Source organism: Camellia sinensis, chromosome 2 (assembly GCF_055761805.1).
Source record: "Camellia sinensis isolate YWXY chromosome 2, ASM5576180v1, whole genome shotgun sequence".
NCBI classification, from domain to species: Eukaryota; Viridiplantae; Streptophyta; class Magnoliopsida; order Ericales; family Theaceae; genus Camellia; species Camellia sinensis.
In genome coordinates, this window is record NC_138962.1 from 49,938,058 (window position 1) to 49,961,816 (window position 23,759).

General features: G+C 32.9%; 1 protein-coding gene across 3 annotated transcripts; it reads right to left on the reverse strand.

Annotated features, from left to right (window-relative positions):
- Positions 1 to 8: 8 nt before the first annotated feature.
- LOC114259193 (sulfate transporter 1.3) lies at positions 9 to 12,531 on the reverse strand. 3 transcript variants are annotated; one of them, XM_028199185.2, is made up of 15 exons: positions 12,136 to 12,531; positions 9,330 to 9,435; positions 6,577 to 6,935; positions 6,447 to 6,495; positions 5,612 to 5,813; positions 5,326 to 5,500; positions 5,161 to 5,226; positions 4,937 to 5,050; positions 4,721 to 4,837; positions 4,486 to 4,612; positions 4,108 to 4,394; positions 3,828 to 4,018; positions 3,011 to 3,096; positions 2,805 to 2,881; positions 9 to 464 (listed from the first exon to the last, which is right to left on the reverse strand). In XM_028199185.2, the coding sequence occupies exons 3-15, from the start codon at positions 6,910 to 6,912 to the stop codon at positions 315 to 317; spliced, it is 1,977 nt and encodes a 658-aa protein (XP_028054986.2). In that variant the 5' UTR covers positions 6,913 to 6,935; positions 9,330 to 9,435; positions 12,136 to 12,531; the 3' UTR covers positions 9 to 314. The 3 variants fall into 3 exon arrangements, with proteins under 3 accessions (XP_028054986.2, XP_028054985.2, XP_028054987.2); XM_028199184.2 differs by lacking the exon at positions 12,136 to 12,531 and adding an exon at positions 9,702 to 9,887; XM_028199186.2 differs by lacking the exons at positions 9,330 to 9,435; positions 12,136 to 12,531 and adding an exon at positions 7,149 to 7,522.
- Between the last annotated feature and the right edge of the window lie 11,228 nt (positions 12,532 to 23,759).

Sequence of the window (23,759 nt, forward strand, 5' to 3'; positions counted from 1 at the left end):
GAACACACTTTTGAAAAGACAAAAAGTAATGAATAAAAATACATCACAATACAGTGTCAAGCTTAACCAAAAGAAGTGTATGTACAACCTTTAACCCTTTGCCTTCTCACCTACTATCTCCATTTGGGCACACTCAAGCCACCACTGTCATTTACAGTTCAATTTCTCAATCTTCTTTTGAGACTCTTTCAAAACACATGGTTGCAATATTATCATTCTATCATGACGAAGCACGTTGAAATAATTTTGAGTGTTTCTTTTTAAAAGTTTGTTTGAATCGACGTTGATGATGCATGGGATGATGGTTTTGTTTGTTAAGCTAGGAAATGTTCTTGCATCTTCGGAGAACAAGTTAAGACAGCATCTGCAACTGTGAGGAAGATGTTGTCTTCCCCAACCAAGGTTGCAAACTCGGATGCATGGAGCTTGTCAATCACAGCTTGCCCCGGATTTGCTAGTACTAGCTGTTTTAAGATAAAAATAAAAAAACAACGTGAGCTATATATGTAAATAAATCATCATAAATCATCAATGTTTTGTTCGCGGGTAAATTACAAATATACCTTTGACATTTGATTAAAATACGAATCGTCCCCTGTAATTGTAAAAATTACATTTCACCTCCTAAGATTTTTAATTTCATAACAAATCGTCACCTTTATTAATAATTTATCAAGTCAATTAACAGATTTTAATAATATTAGAAATATATTTCAATTAATAATTTAGTTAATTTTATTATTGTATAGGAGAGCAATTATAAATTTTATTTTTTAAATCACAAGGGGATATTCAAATTATGACAAGAGAATATTTATAATTTTTTAAATCACAAAAAATAATTTATATTTTAAAAAATCCCCAAGAGATGTATTTATAATTTATCCTTTATTGGCACATACAACATTCTGATTCATCTTCTGTCTTTGAACATGGTTTTGAAGTCTAACCATTTTCTCTTCTTTTTAGGCGGTGAAAATTGCTTTTAAAAATATCTTGGGCCAATGATCTACGCCTCTCTTAAGATTTAGTTAAATTATAGATTTTCTCTTAAAATTTTAGAAATTATATCTCATCCCCAAGATTTATATTCGCATAACAATTCAACCCCTACCGTTAACTAAACGTTAACAATGATTAACTAACATCACTAAAATATAAATTTATGTTTTTAGAACCATGTTTGATTTGTTGTTTAGAAAAAAAATAAAAACTAATTTAATAAAAATAAATATGAAAAAATATATTTATATTTAATTTATAAAAATAATTTCTAACCCCTCAAAAGATAAAATTATATAAAAATAAAAATAAAAATTATTTTTTATTTTTTTATTTCTTAACCAAATTAATTTTAATTTTTTAAAAAAAATTAAATTTATTTTTTTTTTAAAAATCAAACCAAACATATTCTAAATTTTTTTTGACAAGCTATTTCTTGTGTTTTTAACTTATTTAATTATTTGTTAACTTTATAATATTTTTACCATGTGACACCACAACATATAAGAGTTTTAAAGACTAATTTTTTTGATTTCTAAAAGTGAAAATTTTGTTGCAAAAGACATTTAAGGACTAATTACTATCATCGTGAAGATAGTCCCTAAAAGGTCACTCAAAAAAGTCAAAAATAAGGCTTTTAGAAATAAAATTTCAAAAATGTCAATAATAAATAAATTTTTAGGGACAAAATAATTTAGTCTTAAAATGATTTATTTTTTGAGACAAAAAATTTGATACCAAAAAGATAATAATTAATCACTAATATTTAATTTTCGTTGCTAAAAATATAATGACGACACTTTTCACAACAAAAATATTTGATTCTCTAAAAATAATTTTATTTTTAAATTTTGGTAATTAAAACCTTAATTTTTTTGTTGTGTGATAACTGTTTTTCTATTTTAATTTTGCATTTCATAACTTATTTAAAAATGATAATTTAACTAAACTTAAGAGGGAATCTGTAATTTAGTTAAACCATAGAGGAGAATCTGTAATTTAGCTAAATCTTAAGAGGGTGCATGTAATTTACCCTTATTTGTTAAAAGGACATTTTAGTCAATTTATAATATCTGTTAACGGCGTTAATTATAATGGGACGGAATATAATTTTTAAAATTGTAAAAGAAAATCTGTAATTTTATTAAATCTCAAAAAATGTGTAAGTAATTTGTCCAAATATCTTCTACATAAAATATTTTTGTGTTTGGTTAAGACCATAAAAACGACATGTTAGTGGTTGGTAATGGTTAGTGGTGACGGTGGTGGCCATAATGGTGGTGGTGGTGGTGGTGGTGAATCCGGAGTCGGCCAAGGGTTAGGCCTCCCTCATTGACTTATGGCCCCACTTGTATGTGACATTAAACCTGTGTTGTTAAGTGATTGGATGCTTAAAACTGTTTCTGATAAATCTAAAAAAAAAGAGACTGGCATGTGGAGTATTATGAAAAGATTGCTCTTTCTTTTCCTTGGTTTTTTCCCATCTTGCCAATCAGAGACTAATTTGAAGTCAAGGAATCACCACTTGCTTCCTAAGCTCTTGTCATTGAATTTGATTCTCAATTTTTGCATAAACTCAATATTATAGAATAATTTGATGAAATTGAGTATAAATTTTAACAAAATTTTATTTTTTTAATGAATTTGAAATGAAATTGAGCCCAATTTCGAAAGTGTTTTTGGATTTCACTGCTTTTTTATTAAAGAAGTTCACCTGTTAGTGAGTGATTTATGTGATTAAGTTGAGCTAATTTATTATTTTATTTATTAATTGAAATTGGATTAAAACATTATTATTATACCTGAACATCTTTCTTGTGGAGACTGCGATATAATTCTTCCAAGGCATGGATGCCACTAGTATCTATATCAGTAACAGCTGCAAATAACACAAAATGATCATAATAATACCAATTAAATTTAAATTATTATAATCTAATGAGTTCGGTCATCCAAAAATAAATAAATATATGTATAGGAATAAGAGGCATTGTTAAAAATTGCTTACGAGACATTTCAACAATTAGATATTGAATATTGGGTTGGTTGTTTTCTTTTACTTCTTCCTCCTCATCAATTAGCCATCTAAAAATCCTGCACCCAAAAAAAAAAAAAAAAAAAAAAAAAAAAAATTAAAAATTAGTGTTATGATGTTTTTATTACTCCCATTTCTACTTGCCAACCCATACATCTCTCAGGCTTAAATAAATCACCAAAAATTGTTTTCACTTGTTTTGAAAACAATTTTTCCTTCCTCCCTCCCTCCCTCTCCACCCTGTCTAACCACCATCTCCGGCCGACAATCACCTCCAGTCACAGTTTCATTTGAACAAGCAAAATTTTCAATAGAAATTGGAACAAGAAGGCCAAGTTAATGGGGAGAAAAAATTATACAAATCCTATCTAAAAAAAGTTGACTGCCAAACTGTCTGGGCTTATTTGGGTCTTTTTTTTTTGTTTTTAAAACCCAAAAAGTAAGCTTTTAGCCAGTTGGCCTCAATATAAATTGGACACAAAAACAAAGAAGCCAACAAAATGAAAATGCCAGCTGAAAGAGCTGACTTGCCAAACAGTCTTGGCTTATTTGGTATTTTGGTTTATTTAACCAAAAAGCCAGCTTTTAAAGGCCAGTTTGGTAGGTTTTTTTTTTTTTTTTTTTTTTTTTTTTTTTTTTTATAATTTGTTTTTTAAATTTTTTGAAAAGTGGAAACAAAAATACATAAGAAAAAGATATGTTATCACATATTTTCAAAACAAGTTTCCTTCAAATATCTCAACTCTTACAATATGGAGAAGATTTAAAAAAAGGCCAAGAGCATTTATACCTCTCCTTGACATAGTTGGAGTTGGAAAAGTAGATTGCAGAATCAACTCTGACAATCAAAATACCCGGAACTTTCGTTGCATCCGGATATTGCTGAATGTTCCGGTAAACAGTAGTCCTCGGGAGCTTTCCCAGTATAGCAGTCCGAGGCCTTGTCACTTGCAGGAGGATTTTAGCGAATGATATCGTGACCTGCCACATTAAACGCGATAGCAAAACTCAACAATGCAAATGAGCAAATCAAATCATGAAAATAGTGAAATTTCACTATTTTATCTTACAGCGATCAAGAGGCCAATCTCAACTGTAGCAAAGACAACACCAAAGAAGGCTCCCATACAGGCAATGAAGTCTAATTTATCGATCTTCCATATGAGGATCACGGCATCAATGTCAATGAGTCCCATCACCGCAGATATAATGATAGAAGCAAGAATTGCATTCGGGGTGTACTTAAATAGCGGCGTGATCACTAACAAAGTTAGGAGGACGACACAGGACATCACTATGTTGGACACAGCTGTATTGCATCCCGCCATGAAATTCACCGCTGAGCGAGAGAACGATCCTGCATAAAATCCACAACAGAATAAGATCAACAAAAGTGAAAAAAATTTGACACCATGTTTGGATTCATGAGTAATGGTGCCCCAACCGACCTGTGGCAACATAACAAGATGTCATCGAGCCAATGATGTTCATCGTTCCTAACGCTACCATTTCTTTGTTTCCATCTAGCTGATAGTCCTTCATGGCTGCAAATGTTCTACCAATCGCTACCGCTTCCTACAAATCCAAAATATTTTGTATTAGAAGCTCTATTGAATCAGACTCAAAGCGCTTGAAACAAAAAAAAAAAAAAAAAATTGGTTGATGGTCGAGAGATTTGCATACCGTTAGTGCTATCATTCCTGCCACCGCACCAATCCTAAAACCCTTGACAAGATATGGGCCTGTGAAAAAAATTTTATTTGCAGAGGGTGGATTCACACCTTGTTGAATATGGTTTACCTTCAAATTTCATGAAAGATTGTTAGTTTACAATTACCTACGTCATTGAGGCAAATTTAAAAAAATAAAATAAAATAAAAGTCATTGATGAGCACTTACAATTTGAACACCATACTTTTCAGCATGGGTGATGAACACAAAAAAGGTCGAGATAATAACAGAAATCATTGGAGCAATTGCGGGCACCCAAAACAATTTCTTGTTCTTTTTTCCCTGATCCAAGAAAATCAAGAAATAAGAAGAAAGCTAGTCACGGCACAACTGAGGTATATTAAGATTGTTTGGATCATGGAAAAAGGCAATGAAGAGGTAAAAACTCTTACGATGTATTTGGTAAACAGAAGAAAAGCCAAGAAGGAAACTCCTATGAGAATTGTCTGCCAGTTCCACTGTAAAACAAAAAAAAAAACAGAAGTAACTCAAAGGTGAACTGGAGTTATGTTTCAATAGTTTCATCGATGAAGCAAAGAAATAGAGATTAGTCTTACCCCATGATGTGCTGTACTAAAAACGGAGTGCATTACAGAGACAATATCAGTCTTCTTTGTAAATTTTCGTATGCCTAACAAACCTTTAAGCTGTTGAAGAGCAATAGTAATGGCAGCTCCAGCCATAAACCCAACAATGGCAGCGTGCGAGAGAAAATCAATTAAGAAACCCAATCTGATAGCAAAGCAAAATTAACCCCAGAATTTTAATGCCATACGAGTGCCCAAAAAATGGTAAATAGAACCATAATGCACACAAATTAGATGAAGGAACTGTGTCGAATACCTAAAAAAGCCTAAAGTTACTTGAGTGATGCCGGCAAAGAATGTGGCTGTGAAGGCAAGACTCAGATACTCAGGTTTCTTGTGATCAACCTCATTTTGCAGCAAGGTCCCGAGCAGAAGAGACACCACTGCCACCGGTCCTATGGCAATATCTCTTGAACTGCCCATGATGGCATACACCAGAGGTGGAACAAAGCTACTGTCTGCAATATGAGGAAAAATAGATATATAATTCACATGACTGACTTGCACTCCGTTTGTCTCAGTGAAAAACCTTTTCTAATGGAAAGTTTTGGTGGCGGGGTGGTGGTGAAAAGGTGGAGGTGGTGGTAGTGGTGGTGGTGGCATTAGTAAGGTTTTAGTGTGAAAACATTTTCCACCTTTTTTAAGTGGAAATTATTTTCTATCCAAATAGGTTTGTTTTCTATTAACTCCGTTATATCAAACACCAAAAAATATAAAAAAGACATTATTCGGAAAATGTTTTATGTCCAAACAAGCAGATCGTTGGGGAAGGTGCAGGTTTTTGATAAGAAACAAGATCATCTTGACTTCTCTCCAGTTTGGGTTTGAACTAGACTGAGCAATCTGAGCACCAAGATTGCAAAACGTGAACATTTTGTGGCAAACAAATGCCCAGATTTGCCAACGCACTCACACTTACCAGATCAGTCTATATGAACTCAATATTGAGCGTGTGAGTGGGTGGACAAATCTTGGCCTTCATTTGCCATAAAATGCTGACGTGTTACAGTCTCAGTGCTCAGAGTCTCGGATTGCTTGGTCCAGTTCAAACCCGAAGAGGAGACAAACTGTTCTCAAAGAAGAAAACTTACATAACCCATTTTGGGCTGGAAGATTTGCAAGGTTTGCATATCCAATATCCTGTTTCACAAATGTAATGAATTGTTAGAATTGTCTAAAACTAGAGACCAAAGCCTACAAAATTTTAACCAAGTTCTCTACCTGAGGAATACAAAGGCTAGCAATGGTAAGTCCGGCGATGAGATCGCCTTTGAACTTGGAGAAATTGTATTCTCTTCCCCATTTAAGAATGGGGAAAAGACTTTGGAGGCCGAGGACTAGCTTTCTCGACTTTGGTTGGTCCTTGAATGGGCGCATAGGGTCGTCGTGGAAAAAAGTTTCCTTCAGAGTAGCCGTGAATTCCTTCAAAAGGTTTTGCCTCTGAGGTATTCCCACCTTGTGAACATATGGCAAGTTCTCTGAATGGTTAAGTGATGAAGGCACTCGAGTAATGTCCATCTCCCTCCCTTCTACCTTGTCAGTAACACGGCTGCTCATCGTGGCTTGACACTCATGATCTCCTTTGTAACAAAAATAGAGAAAAAGATGAATTCATTGATATCAGTAATCAATCTTCAAGTGCTTAAGAATCTGTGTTCCACTTGGTTAAGTGTCCACCGGTTATTATTCCTAAAAACAGAATCATATAGAGCTAAGAGGAGCAAATATCAAGAGAATCAAAGCAAGTTATGGTCATGACTACTAAAAAGATTGTAGCAGAGAGAATAAAGTACCGAAAAAACCACGTAAGAAGAGCTAAACAGTATGCTTATATGAAAAGGAACAAAGAGGCTTCTGCTTATATAAGCTATGACACGAATACAAAGTCAAACTCTTGAAAATGCAGGAAATTTGCATCATCAGCATAGGCGAAGAAATGAATCTAGATTGTTTACATGCCACATTCGGATTCCCAAATTTGAAATGAGGATATAAGTTATCAAACAAAGCACACTTGTATTATTTAATAAACAATGATTGAAGAAGATAAGGACTGTTTTTGCTTAATTAACTTGGCCAAAGGCATAAAATAGACTTGGGGGCGGTGTTGACTTTGGAGATTTGGAACCCTCAGTAGGATACAACCTGCTTTATCCTCATTTATTTGTATACATAAGCAATCTCCAGTTGTGCTTGGTAGTGGCTTCAAAAAACTGATAGATTAATGAATAAAATGGATGTAGTTTTTGTTCACTGTGATCAATCATTGCAAGTGCAGTGAGTCAGTGACCTTTTTTTTTTTAGGTTCGTGTGAACCATCACGTATCAAAATAATTAACTTTCTCCATTCTTGTTTTCTAATTCATACTTGTATTTTTCACGAGCTTACATAATTCACACTTGTATTTTTCACGAGCTTACATAAAGGAACCTAAAAGTCTTTATTGATGATCTTTATAGTTGATATTAGCCTAATTGTTGTGACTAGTTGGACAAATCAGAAATGAATAAAAATTGGGATTTCATAATTGTTCTAGAAAAAAGGAAAAAAAATCTTTATGCTGTGTTTGGTTAGGAGATTTGAAGAGGGATTTGGAAAGGGAAATGGAAAAGTAGGTAAAATGTGAATAAAATATACTTATATTTCACCTAATTTCATACACCTTTTCCCTTTCTCTTTCCCTTTTCCTTTCTAAATCCCTCCTTAAATCCTCCAACCAAACACACCGTTAGGGAACTGTATTTAGTGAAAATCCAGCTGAAAAATTCAGGTGTATAAATTTGAAGAGTTTCTTGCCAAGAACTTATGAGTTGACATGAGAAGTTGAGATTTACACTTCTCAAACACATTTATGAAGATGCAATATATTTGTTAAATAATGAGACATTTATTCATAAATTTCTCTTCACATATCTATGTTCCACTTAGTTCAAATTATTTTATTATATTTTAATAAGTTCTATGGGTAAGATAGTTACCAAATACCCCTAATAATAATAGGGTGAAGCGTACATTAATGTTCACATTGACAGTATTAATGTTTCATGATGTGAATATTCACACTGTCATATTTATTTAATATGAATGTTTACATCACCAAGTTGCTAAGCGTTCAAAAAATATTTGTAAGAGTAAAATTGTCCATAAAATACTTTAAATATAAGAATTAGGATTGGTGGATCAAATATCCAAAATAATAAGACTAAATGGAATACAAAAATATCTTGTGGACTAAGTGAAATACAATTACTTAAAAAAAGATTTTCTAATAAATTTCTCTTAAATTAAACTATCATTTGCAAACTCCACAATCTGAAAGCAATGGGCTAAAGATAAAATATTACATACAATCTTATCGTAAACTACAATTTTTATTATTTTTTTGGGTAAATAAATCAACAAGAATGCAGTGTCTCTCAATATGATGCACATGATCATTTAAACTAAATAATGAACAAAAAACGAAAACAAGAAGGGTCAAAAATAGAGGCCACAACTAGTTGTGGCTGAATAAAAAATTTAGACAATGAAAGACCAATTAAGCTATTAATCAGTTGTTTTGAGCATTGTGAAGTTCAATTAGAGGTCTGTTTCTAGAGTCCCTTTGTCTGCTAAATTAATTAAAAAGATCAAAATGAAACAGAACACAAACATTCACTCGCATATGCACTTACCCGCAATTAATTTAAAAACAAAAATCAGAGAGAGTTACAAAAAAATTCTAGGGAAAAAAAAAAAAAAAATTCTCTTTTTTTTTTCCCCTTTCTTTTCTCCCTCCCCCCACCCACAACAAGCAATTTGAATTACAATGAACAAATGAATGAACGTACTTTGATCTCACTTTTAATTGAAATTTTGATGTACTTTTCACTTTGCATGTGCAAGACATATATATGTGTGTGTATATATATATATATTTCCATTTCCATTAGAATAAAGTCTTGAGGAATAAAATAGGGAAGGTGTGTCTCACCTTTTTCATTGTCCTCCAACTTGTCTGGTCATATTTAAGGCATGAAAACCATCCAGAGTGGCTCAATCCTTCAACCCCACCACCAAAATCATCACTCTTTCTGAAACTGAAAAACATAAAATATATAAAAAAATATTTTGTATCAAATAAGTTAAAAAAAACTAACAAAAAATGCTTTATTCAGAAAAATAGCTTCATTAACATTAAATCTATACAGTACACCTCACTTGGAGTGGATAGTATTTTTCAAAAATTAAACAAATAAATAAATAAAAGAGTTGAAAAAAGAGCAATATAAAAAAATTTAATCATAAAAAATAACAATATGGAATCTCTGACAGAGTTGAGAGATCGAGAGAAGCAAAAGAATACCCAGGTTCCGTCCAGGTTCGTTGGATCTAACCCTTTGATTTCTATCTTTCTTCTATATTTTAGGAATCCAAAATTATAAATAAATAAAACAAAAGAGACCTTGAAAGCAAGGGCCAAGACTTTTGGGCGGTAACGTAATTACAACAACGTCTCTCCAACGATTTGAATCGTCAAAAACCACACACTGTAAGGATAACGACCAAGACTTTTGGAAATTAGATAAAAAAAAAAAAAGCTTTTTGACCCTTTTTTTTTATTTTTAATATATAAAAAACAAAAATAAAAAATAAAAAAGTGACGTGACTTAAAAAAGTCAAAAAAAAAAATATATAATAAATTATCTTTTAATCTAGTTGTCAAAAGAGGCCAAAAGAGAAGATTAACGCTGTGTTTGATTAGGAGATTTGAAAATAGAATTGAAAAGAAAAAATAAAAAATAGGTGAAATGTGAATAAAACATAATTATATTTCACTTAATTTCATACATATTTTTACTTTTTCCTTTTAAATTTATCTCCAAATACAGTTTAAGAGAAAAAGAAAGTCAACTAAACGTTAACGTTTTGCTAATTGAGAAGGTCGATTGATGACAATGGGGGTGTTTGGTAGGGCTTTTTTTAGCCAACTTATGGCTTCTGGCTTTTAAAAAGTTATTTTGGACAACTTATGGCTTCTGGCTTTTAAAAAGTTATTTTGGACTGTTTGGTTAAACTTATTTCAAACAACTTCTGATTCTAACAACTTATTTTAAGCGAAAAAAAACTGATTCTGAGAAGCTGCTCACCCATTGCTTTTGATTATCAGCTTCTGCTGTGGACATATTAATTCACGGTTATACTCTTAGATTTTTTTATTTTTTATTTTTTTAAAAATAGAAAAAGACACAAATGGACTATAAAATATTATTATTATTTTTTATGAGAAATATAGACAAATAATGAATAATAAAAAATAAAAGTTAATTAAAAAAGCTACTTCACAGCTTATTTAACAAACACTACTCAGCAACTTAAATCTATAATCCAACAGCTATACCAAACAGATTAACAGCTTCTGATTAAAGTCATAATCTATAATCTGTTAAACTATAATCTATAATCTATTTTAACAGCTACACCAAACAGCACCAATGTACAGAATATTCTATGATTCTTCCCTTCATTCTTGCCCTTTAATACGAGAGAGAGACCCGTTGTGTGTTCTAATTTTGAATGATTATATCAATAATAATTTGTTTTTATAATTTTAATTGAGCAGAGAGCCTAAAGAAGAGGTAGGTTCAAGATTATGAAGAAGCATTGATAAAACGACGCCATTTGTGGGAGATAGGTTAAGAGATAATTATAAATAAATAATTACATTTATCTTATGATTGCATTTATCCCAAGTTTTAAATTTGAATTTAACCGTATCGCAGTAATAGTACATGTGGAACTTATTCCAAATCTTGTTTCAATAATTTAAATATTTCATTTTATAGGGTCATCTATATATAATTTTGAAAAAATTATATCATTTTAATAATCATACATTTTTAATTTATCACATATGTTTTTAAAATTTGAAATGGAACCGTTAGTAGGCTTCACAAGCTTCAACTTGATAATTTGAACTTGAAAAAAAACTCAATCCTTTATGTAAATGGTTACATAAAATTTTTAAGAACAAATCGTCTCTATTTGGACCGGAAGGTGTTGTTTGGGTCTGTAAAGTCAATACGAGTCTAATTTTGATAATATGAACTATTTATCTGGTTGGATCTTTTGTATATATCATTTATAAAAAAAATTTAAGTCAATCTTCCATCGTTCCAATTTAAACTCATTCTAAAATTAAGAAATTTTACACCTTCATATTAATTTTTTCATTTTTTTTTTATACGATAGAATTATAACCAAAACAGACAAATAGGAGGATCTCTAATCCCTTCCGTATTCAGTTCCTATCATAACTTTTAATGTGCAGATTGTGAGATTCAGAATTATGTCATTCATAAACTTAAATTGTATTCAAGTTTCATATTAATTATTTTTAAATAAGTTTTTAACAAATTGAATACAAATCGAGTTTAAATAGATTGATTCATTTTCTAATGATATTTGTTAATGTATATGTAAAGACCATCATATTAAAAATAAAAATGAGGCACACATTTTTTTTTTTTTTTTAAAACAACCAAATAAATCTTTATTAATGCTAATTAAGCAATACAATTACAAAGAGCTAGACCAATAAAGACAGAGGGTGCAAAAAACATCAAAGCTATACTAGCCGATCCAACTATGTTGGCACCAACTAACAAGCCCAATCATACCGCAGATAGTTGGAGAGAATCCAACCTCAAAAAACAACAATTTGAACAAAAAAACAGAATACAAAGGAAAGTGCTACACTACAAAATCTTTTCAGGCAGCCAAAGTAAGAATCTCAGTACCTTACACCCTTCTACCTTTAATGCAACATCTCACTTGCCTCAGATTAAGCAAGAAATCCTGAACTGTGAAATGATGCTTTGAGTAACTTGGTTTCATCCATAATGCAATTCTCACCTTTATTACTTCACACAACTCAGCCATATAGATGCATTGAACACACAATCATTTCTAAGCTTCCAAAGAGACCACATCACAACCAGAGTTATGCCTCTCCATATCTCTCTCTCCTTACTGCTAAAGCTTTATCCATCCCACCATAAAAGTAGACCTTAAACAGATGCCGCTTGTATATCCCACCAAAAATGAGGCACATAATGTTACTTAAACAGTAAATTTGGATGAAATATTTCAATAACAACCATTTAAACTAAACATCTAATACAACCCTTTTAAAAGATTGACAATTGTATTGAAATTGAATGATTGATCTATATTAGCTAAATATTATCAATGTAGAATATTATTTGGGAATGAGACAGCCTATTTGATTTTGTTTGACATTATAATAATGGAATGGGCGATAAAATAAACGGGGGCCCTAAAAAATTGCTAATCTATTGTAAAGACTAAAAAATTTAAATAATTAGAATATTTTAACAACAATATTAATGTTTTTTATTTTTATCTTCATTGTCTGGTGCTATATTGTTAGCATAGGCCGGTTAATGGCCCCCATGCCTGCAAACACTTTGGATAGTTGTTTTGTGGAATTATTGTATTTTACATATTTTTTATTTTTATTTTAACCTTTCATTTTCAAAGGAGGGTTGCAGTACACACGCGGGTGCATATTATAGACATCTCCTTTTATCCTTTGATTCATAATCAAAATTATTTGAGGCATAATTAAGCACCACTTTAAGACAATCTCAATTTTGAGCCATAATTAAAATCATAATTTAAAACATGATCAAATATCGTTTTAGGTCATAACTAAATTCTATTTTAAGTAGTAATCTAAGCAGCCCCACTTTAATTTGATCATAGGTGGGTCCAACACTATTTTTTGACATAGCAAACACTATGGAATATAAAACTTGCATATTATATGTGTATTACAGAATTAGAGTGTTCTATAAACTTTTGTGTATGAATCTCATGTTATCTTATTATTTATTTTCACTTAATTAAACATAGCACTAGAAATCTCATATGTTCAATTTAAACTCATGGTATTACATACTCTGTATTATCCAAGAGATTACTTATCCATCTAGTCTAATCATGTAAGCAAATCTTTAATTACATAAAACCCTTTTAAAATGTGAGATCAACTTCTTGTGGATGATGGAGATTATGGACATAGAAACATAATTCTAGAGGATAAGAACTACACTTTGCTTGGTTTGAGTTTTCTAAAATACTTTTCAGAAAATTCTTCTTTCTTGCTATCACTCCTAGGCTAGTAATGTCTTGAGATCTGCTATCAGCATCAAGCATTAGCCTCTACTTGCAGAGGGGAAACTTCTTCCAAAGGTTGCTATCACCTTGGCAGGATGTTCCCTCCGCATGTTAGTTGCAGCGGCTGTAGTTGTGGAGGTAGTCATTTCCCGCGAGAAGTTTAAATGGCAGAACCAATAATATTAGAGATGGCAGGGCCGACAAAATGCCTTCGCAACTTGGGCACTGCAAGTACTGTCTCTGCAACTTAGTTGTTTTGGTTTTCTCCTTCCCTCAGCAAATCCAGGTAGCTGCAGTACCGATAATACTTGGAATGGCGGCGCTGAGACAAAGTGCCTCCGCAACTTGGCCGTTGTAAGTGTTACCCCTTCAACTTAGTTGCTTCGGTTTTCTTTTTCCCTTAGCAACTTCAGATTGCAGTGGAACCAACAATATTGGGAATGGCGACGTTAAGGCAAAGTGCCTCAGCAACTTGACCCCTGCAAGTGTTGCCTCTGCAACTTCACTTAGGCATTTTCCTTTGTGGAGTCTGTTCGGACCCTTGGCGGGTCGAACCTGCTTCGGCCTACTGTTGGCCCACTTCCCTTGGGCTTTAACCCATGCTTCTTTAGCAGGAATGGCAACGGGGTGGGGCGGGGCCGGGGATCACCCTCCCCGTCCTCGATCCCCGATGGTGGAAACTCCCCCGGTCCCCGGTCCCGACCCCGACGGGGAGCTCATCACTACCCCCGCCCCCGCCCCTTAACGGGGATCGAGTTTCCCCGACCCCGAAAAGTCCCCGACCAAAAGAGAAGAAAAAAAAAAAAAAAAAATTAGTTCCATGATTTCTTCAAACTACAACAACAACAACAATTATTAACAATGTTGTTCATCACCATTAACAATCTCATGAGCTCAAAAATTTAAGATGTAACAAATGTAAATAAAAAAAAAAATTCAGATCTAACAGATCTGTTGTTCATCACCATTAACAATCTGATGAGCTCAACAAAAAAAAAGAAAAAAAGATCTAACATATATATATATATATATATTTTCAGATCAGATCAGATCATATATATATTGTTCATCACCAGATCAGATCACACACACACACACACACACAGATCTAACACTGATCACCGTGGTGGGAGGAGGGAGAAGACGTCGGAGATGGGAGGAGGAAGAAGGCGTCCGAGATGGAAGGAGGAGATCGCCGTGATGGGAGGAGGGATGGGAGGAGCTGCCGCCGCCACTGCCGACGCCATGACCGTGAGTGAGTAGCACCTGATGGGAGGAGTCGTGATGGGAGATAGGAGGAGGAGATCGCCGTGATGGGAGGAGCCGTGATAGGAGGAGGAAATCGCCAAGACCGTGAGTGAATAGCACCTGCAGAGAGAGAGAGAGAGAGAGAGAGAGAGAGAAAGGAGAGACAGTTTGTGTATGTGTGTGAGGAGTGTGTTGACCAAGCCCTAACACATACACATATATTATATATATAGACGGGGGTAACTTAGTAATTTCCTGTCGGGGAAACCGGGGCGGGGATCGGGGCCGGAGTCGGGCCGGGTCCGGGACTGAAATATGCATCCCCGTCCCCGGCCCGAATGTCATCGGGGATTAAAATTTTAATACCATCCCCGGCCCGTCGGGGGTATTTTTCGGGAAATAACCATTCAATTCGGGGTCGGGGGATCGGGTCCCCGTCGGGCCAGGTTCCAATTTCCATCTCTATTCTTTAGTCATTCCTGGTTCCCTTAAAGGATTGACCTCAGCACTTAGGCCCATACTTAATTTGAAGTTTAATTTTTGACCGTCTACAAAATCCTAAGTTTTCAGTTCTCATTACGATTCTCACCATTTAATTCAAAAAAAAGAAACTTTAACCAATTAAATTTCGAAATCCTAATTTAATTAAATACTACACTTACATAAATGTTCTAATTCATAAATTAAAGCCTTAGCCCTCACATTTTACTTGAATTACAAATTGACTCTAAGTTAGTACCAATATATATACATACTTGTACCAATTTTCTTAAATAAATAAGTTTGTACATGATGATTTTTATAAAATATGCAATTATACACAAAAATAAATCAATAAAATCCTTCCAAATCTAGATGATGGCTAGCCACCCCTCCGTAGGATACACATAGGATGTACAAATGGGATATAATCTCTTCCATCAAGGAAAGAAAATTCCGACTTTGGTACCAATTATAGATATTGATCATAATTAATTACATAAGTAACGTCTTAATCATCCCCCATTCCATTATATTCAAACTAAATCAAAGTATTATTTAATTAAATTAGAACCAAGGGCAAAATAGCCTTTTTACCACTTTTTCTTATAAATATACCACTCATCCCAACTTGTTGAACACAGATATACACACTCACACACTATGCCCGCAGTTGAGAGAGTTTGTATTTTTTTTTTTACTAATTTTTTTTTAAAATATTTTAAGCAATTTTTTTTTTTTAAATTTTTAAGCACACCTAATATAAATACACTTAAAAAGTATATTTTGTGAAAAAAATCTTTAAAAAATTCACTAAATACCATAAATATAAAAAAAATACAAAAATTCAGTACATTTTTTGTATTTTTGTATGTTTATTAATTTTAAAAAATATTTTTTGACAAATATTTTACTTTGTAGACATATTTAAATAAGATGCATATACAAAAGTAAAAAAATGCTTAAAAATTTAAAAATATTTAGTAAAAATAAAAAAATATGAAAAATAAAAAACTCAATTTTTAAAAAACTTAATTCAAAAAACTTAAATCAAACACACTGACTAAGACTTCGATTATTGTAGAATCTTCTTCACAATATAGTCCAACGAGGGCAACCATTTCTTTTAAAGTTTTGTTTGGTTGGATTTACATAATTTAACTTTTGTTTTGTTTTGTTTTTTTGGAAACTTATGTATAGGTCCTAATAGGTGGACTTTATTATCCAATAGGTCTTACAATAATTAATAGCGTTTTTTATCAAGTACTATTAAAAAACTTCACCAACTATTAATTTTCAGCTACAGTTTAAAATTTTATTACAAAAAATGTCACTAATTATAAGTTTTAATGACAATTTAAAAAAATTATCACAAAAAGTCACTAATTTTCAATTTTCAGCGACAATTTAAAAAATTTGTCATAGAAAAACGTCACTAATTGTAAGTTTTAGTGACAATTTATAAAAATCGTGACAAAAAAAGTCACTAATTGTCAATTTTTAGTGACAAGCAAAAAATCGTCACAAAAAATTATTTTTTGGTATGATTTTATTAAAATTTATTTTCAATAGGATTTGACGGAAATTAAACCCAACAATAAAATAAAATAATTAAAAAGTAGTTTGGCAAACTAAACACCAAGAAAGAGATTTTTTAATTTAAAAATAATTTGTTTGGTTCCAATTTTTTGAAAATTAAATTTTTAATTTTTGTATTTTTTTGTTTTTAGTGTATTTTTTTTAATATTTTAAGTAATTTTTTACTTTTTAGATGCACCTAACCTACGTGTACCTAAAAATTAAAATATTTATAAAAAAAATATTTTAAAAAATTAATAAATACACAAGCACACGAAAATGTATTGAATTTTCATCTTTTTGTATTTTTGGTATTTATTGATTCTTCTAGAAAAAATTCACAAATATTATACTTTTTAAGGTATATCTAAAATGTAAAAAAATTTTCTTAAAATAGTAAAAAAATTCGCTAAAAATAAAAAAACACGAAAAACAAACAAAAAAAACCCAAATTTTAAAAAATTAAATTCAAAAAATTAGAATCAAACAAGGTGATTATTTTTGTCTTAAAATAAAGAAAATCCTATGAAAATAATGGACATTTTATTTTGGGGAAATTACATTGACCTCACTTGAGATTTGCCTTAATTACAGGGACCTCTCTTGTAGTTTCAAAACTTACACTGACCTCTCTTACTTTTGAAACTAATATACAAAGACCCCCTTCCCGTCAAAAGAGCATTCACAACGTTAACTTGACAGTGAAATTGACCATAATACCCTTCAATCCGTTGTCTTCCCCAAAGGCTTAACTCACTCTGTATCATCAGCATCTTCCTCCCTGTACTACTCATTTTTGCCATTGTCTTCCTCACACTCTTTTCCCAAACCTCTCTAATAAAAAACCCAAAACCCAAACCAACAATAACCCGATCAAACACACATATATGTAAAGTGATTTAAGGGTTTAAGCAAGAAATCAAGGGTTCTAGACACACACTGTTATTTCGACAATTGATCAAACACAGATAATTCGATACACATACTCTCAATCAAACACAGATAACCCGATCAAATACATACTCTCTTCCCAAATTGGTAGTGTATACATAGATAATTCAAGCTCGTCTCTGAGTATGGTTTTGATTGAGAAAATGCATCCCACTGTTATTTCGTCGCGTCCGCCGATGATCGAATCCATGGCTCCCTCTCTTTCTCTTTCTGTTTCTTTCTCTCTCGTTCTGTGTTTACTCAATCACAATTGTTTTATGCTTGGCAAGAATATGTCCAACCCAAGTCAAATCAAGTGCAAAGGTTCAAGACTATAACAAATCGAGATTGAAGTTCTAGTTGACATGAGATCTGTTTGTAATCCAGTCGAGAACTCCGCCACCCTCTCGCCTCTTTGAGTCTCATATCTTCTCCTCATCGCATCGCCAATATCGCACTCAACCACCACTGTGATCTCTATGTTTCTTTCTCACTTTTTCTGCAACCGTTGCAATCGCTATGATCATTATCGTGATCTGCCATCACTACAACCCTCGCGATCAGATCGCGACCACCGCGACACCAAGCTCTCCAGATCTAAGGTTTTTTGTGGTAGTGGTGGTGATGGATGAGCTGTGGGAGAGAGAGAGAAAGAAAGAGAGAGAGGGAGAGAGGAGTTCGGTATGGTGGTAACGGCATTGGATGGAGGTTTTGGAAAGGGTGGCGGCACTGGGCGGAGGTTTTGAAAGGGAAGGCGTCGGGGTAATGGAGGACGACAAGGGGAGAGAGACAAAACACAAAGAGAGAGAGTGAGTGAGTTCAATGATATATATATATATATATATATATATATATATATATATATATATATATGGATATACATCTATTTATGTATGGGGGAGGTAAGGGCAATTTTGGATGACCTCAGCCAAATCTGTTTGAATTTGGACGGGTGGGTAATAGAAGGAGGTATTTGTATATTAGTTTCAAAAGTAAGAAAGGTATGTGTAATTTTTGAAACTGCAGGGAAAGTCCTTGTAATTAAGGTAAACCTCAGGGGAGGTCAGTGTAATTACTCGTTTATTTTTATTTTTATTTTTCCTACCAAACTAGTTTTTTAAAAAATTTCAAAAGCAAAATATGAAAACTCAACCAAACAGAAGCATATAAATCAATTACCACCTTCTCTTTCATTAGAAGTCATCAATGGGACAAGCCAAGCTTACCCAGCCCACAACTATTATTTCCAAATTTCATATTTTCATGAGTTTTTTAGGTTTTGACTAGTCAACGGGTTGGTACTGGCCGAACCTATTTAAAAAACCTAAAACCACATTACACCCATTAGCCCAAATTTTATGGGGCAAAATCAAACTGAACCAGATTATACATTTTTTATTACACTTATATTATTAAGTTCTATATATTTTTCATTTACATATTTTTAATATTTTCATTAATTAATTTTCTTATTTACTTTCCAATATAATTCAAGTATTTTGATTTTTTTTTTAAAACCTTTTTACATCTCATATAATCAAAAAATAATCAAGTAACATATATACCTACAAGTGGAGGGGAAAAAATAGAAAGAAAAAAAAATAAAAACTAAAAAATAAAACTAAACATTAGACTAAGAAAATCAAATTAAACATTAGACTTACCTATGCAGGCTCTTACGGGTTGGGTTTATGAGCAGGTTCGGGTTACTAACTGTCACAATCCAAATCCAAACATGACCGGCAGTGACTCAAAAAGCCTTAACCCAAGGCACACATAAACCTAAATACGAATCTGTAATCAAATCGAATAAATGTAATAATAGTTCAATAATAAATAAATCAAAACTTAATTTAGTGACATAACACAAGTATAAATGACCAAAATCAACCCTAATCAATACCATCTATATAACCACATGGCTGATCATGCCTCGGATTCGGAGAGTGATACAAATTTTTGTCCAAAATTCTAAATTATTTTTTACGAATTAGGACAGACTGGACGCTCAAATAGACCAGGCCGAGCCATTAGGCGGGTGAACTATGTTGGACAAGATCAAGTTTTTGTCCACGGATCATTTGGGATCCTATCTCTTATGCTTGTTACATAATTTATGATTCTCATGCTTGTCATACATGATCTATTTGTGGGCAATAAACAATAATATGATGACTATATTTTACTATTATTTAATGTTTGAAAAATATTTTGCTTTATGTAATACTAATTGCATGTTATAAAAAAGGAAAATGCATGAGACCCCAGTGAGGGTGCTGGGGTCTCTCCTGATTGGCCAAAAAATTGTTTTTTTTTCATTGACAACCCCCACGTGGAGGTGGAGGGGGGGGTGCTGGGGGTCTCTAGCAAGACCGTATGAAAAATTCACTAGGAGATAAGATGAGCATCATTTAATAATAAGCTATATTAATGATATTCAAATATAATACTTAAAGGAAAATGCTATAAATTCTAAGGCCTTATTTGGTTTGTATTTGAGAAACATGTTTTGAGATAAAAAGTAGGAAAATTTGTTTGGTTTGATTTTTTTTCAAAAGATGTTTTAAAAAATTATTTTGAGAGAGAGTTTTGAAAAAAGTGATTGATTTGATGTGTATGAGAGAGAGATTTGTTTGGAAAATTTGTAAACCAAACAAGTTTTGAAAATTTTTTTTGAGAAAATTTGTTTTTTTTGGTAATAAAGATGGAAATTAGATTGATAATAGTTAAGCGGTTACAGTTCTAGGGTAAAAAGAACCCCTAGCGTTTTCAAAAACTTGAAGCGAGATACAATTAGGAAGAGTAGAAAAAACAAGTAGACCCTCATGATTGAATCCTTCGTTGGCAAGCAAATCTGCGCATTTGTTTCCTTCGCGGTAGGTATGGCTAATAATCGAGGTGCCGAGCTGGTCCAGGAGGTACCTGCAGTCATGAATGAGATTACTAAGTTGATGACAATGGTTGGAGGTACCAAGAATGAGATTTTGCATGATGGTTGCATCTGTTTCCACTTCTATTCCTGTGAGATTAAGATCAAGAGCAAGTTTACCATCTCGCATGGCCCAAAGTTCAGCTTCGATACTGGACGAGTGACCAATGTTGCGGCAGAAACCAGAAATCCATTTACCCGTCCAGTCCCTTATGATACCACCAGCAACGGCAGGCCCAGGGTTGTTTTTTGAGGCACCATCGGTATTGAGTTTGTAGAAGCCAGGTTTGGGGGGGAGCCAAGAGATAGTGGATGTTGTGGAGGGGTGTGGTTGCCTAGATGGAGAGAGATGTTGCCATTCCATGGCAGATGCAATGGCCAGGGGAGGGGTGAGCAAGTGAGGGTTGGGGGTGGAGAGACACCAAAAATTGCGATTTTTCCAAATGAACCAGCAAGAGATGGGAAAAAGGACTGACCAGTCTGCAGATGAGTTGTAGGTTAGGTTGAAGCTACAGTTGGATTTAATCCAGACAGCGAGAGGGTGGGCGAAAGAGGGAGTGGCATCCGCTGGGATTTGGAGAGCATCCCAGAAAAGTTTGGCAAATTTGCAGTCCCTAAGGACATGAGTGGTGGTTTCAGGATGGATAAGGCAGCGAGGGAAGATAGAGTCACTAGTGATATGGCGAAGAAGGAGGTTGTCTTTGGTACTAAGGCGTTGGTGAAGAGTGAGCCAAAGGAAATGAGATATTCTAGGTGAAGTTCGACACTTCCAAAGCCAGGTCCAGTTATCAAAGGGAGGGGATGGGGGAAAGGGTTTGGAGTGTAAGTAAGCAGAGCTCGAGGTAAAGGACCCATCGAGGGAGAGTTTCCAAGTGAGGCAGTCATCGGTGGGATTAAACCATTGGAGAGTGATGAAAGAGAGGAGGGTAGTGATAGAAGATAGGAGGGAAAAAGAGAGTCTGTCTAGGTTCCAAGAGTTTGCCGCCCAACAATCTCTAACCAAAAGGTGCTGGTCCGAGAGGGTGAGAGGCCCTTCGATGAGGGATCGGAGTGGGCCAGGGCCTAACCAGTTGTCAAACCAAAAGGAGGTATGGAGGCCAATTCGAACGAGGATTTTGGAGCCTAATTGGAAGAGATCAACCCCTTTGTTAATTCCTTTCCAAGTGGGAGAGAGGGCTGAGGTCTTAGAACGGGGTTTGGAGTTCAGAACTTTAGACCAAAGTTTATGTTTTTCAGCGAGAAGTCTCCAATTGAGCTTGGCCATGTTGACATTGTTTACTAGGCTAGCCTGTCTGATGCCTAACCCTCCAACTTTCTTTGGTTTGGCTAGATTATCCCAACTGATGGAGTGTATTTTTTTTTTTTTCGGAGGTGGTACCCCAAAGGAAGTCCCTATTGAGTTTGTCTATTATATTGGTAACAGACTTGGGGATGTAGTTGCATTGCATGACATGATTAGGGAATTTTTCCCAAAATTTTTTGAGAAACACAAACTAAATAAGGCCTAAATTTTTTATTAAATAAATGATTAAATGTCACGCATGCATGTGAAGTTAACAAAATTGCGAACTTCATATTTATATAAGATATTTGGTCATTTATTTAATAGAAAATTTAATATTTCTCACATTATCGATACTTAGATGTGATGATCTTAATTGGATCTTAAGAGTTCAACCTCCCAAAAATAGTACTGCACCCGTTTAATTTCCGTAAAATGGTGTGCTGTAGTTCAACCAAAAAAAGTAAGAAAAAATTTATAAAAAATTGAAAAATTAAAAAAATCACTATTTTATGAGTCCAACAATGTTTGTGGCAATCAACAAAAGAAATGTGCAAACAATTATTTGTGTGAACCTTATCCTGTACTACTACCGCATTTCAATGAAGAAGCAACATATATATATATATATATATATATATACATTTTCTTGAAGGTTGACATTGAAAATCAAAATCAACCCCCTTCTTGTACTTGCAGGATTCATCACCTGCTATCAAACATAAAAATTTATCAACAGATCAACATACTAATATATGAATGAGGGTTAGGCACAGTAGTAACTGTTGTGTCTTAATTTGAAGGTTATTATAGGCTTATTTTTATAATTTAAACCTTTCATTTTGTAGGGTTTGTTAAGTACTTCATACCTATCAAAAATTATATTAATCGGATATCAATAATTATATAATCGAATTATATTTATCATAAAAAAATAAACAATAAGTTTTTATTTTGAGAAATAGTATAAAAAATATGCAATCCGATCACGTAGTTATTGGTATCCAATGAATATAATTTTTTATAGGCATGAAGTACTCAATGAACCCTACAAAATGATCGGTTCGAATCATAAAAATAAATCTATAATAACCTTCAAATTGAGGCAGCAATAACCCCCATCACCTAATCTATGGGTTAAAATTTATTTCAATGGACACAGTAAACATATTAAATTTGTTACACTCATCAAAACATGATAAATTTACAGTATCGAATCTTACCCATCAAATGAATTTTTTTTTATTAAATTGCATATCTCATCCGTTTAAAAATTCAAATTCATTGGATGGACCATTGTAATTTTATTTAAATTAAATTAAATAAATTAATAAAATTCTTCTAACAATATGGAATGTCAAGAGCATACTTCTCCAACTAAAATTGATGCATCATTCATATGTCATGATTGATATTTATTGTATTCCTTTTTTTTTATTTTTTATTTTTATGAGAACGCATATCCTTTTGTTGATTGTTTAAAAGGAGAACCAAATTTATTTTACTAATATTAATGCTTTGTTAAATTTCTTTAACTATATATATATTTGGTGTGTGGAAAATTACAAGTTTACTACATGCAATATATTTTTTTTTTGGTAAATTACAAAATACAGATTGCCCACTATAGTTTGAAAAATTACAAATATCTTCTTATTAAAAATTTTTATTTAACAAAATTAATTGAAAAAATAAAATTCAAAACTGCTTTCCTATACAATAATAAAATTACTTGAATTATTAATTAAAATAAATTTTTAACATCATTAAAAACT

Excerpts from the sequence above, each read along its gene's own strand:
- LOC114259193 (XM_028199185.2), bottom strand. The coding sequence starts at position 6,912 with ATGAGCAGCCGTGTTACTGACAAGGTAGAAGGGAGGGAGATGGACATT. Across the intron at positions 4,838-4,936 it reads AAAAGTATGGTGTTCAAATT|GTAAACCATATTCAACAAGG; the intron begins GTAAGTGCTCAT and ends TGAAATTTGAAG. Across the intron at positions 4,395-4,485 it reads ATCTTGTTATGTTGCCACAG|GATCGTTCTCTCGCTCAGCG; the intron begins GTCGGTTGGGGC and ends GATTTTATGCAG.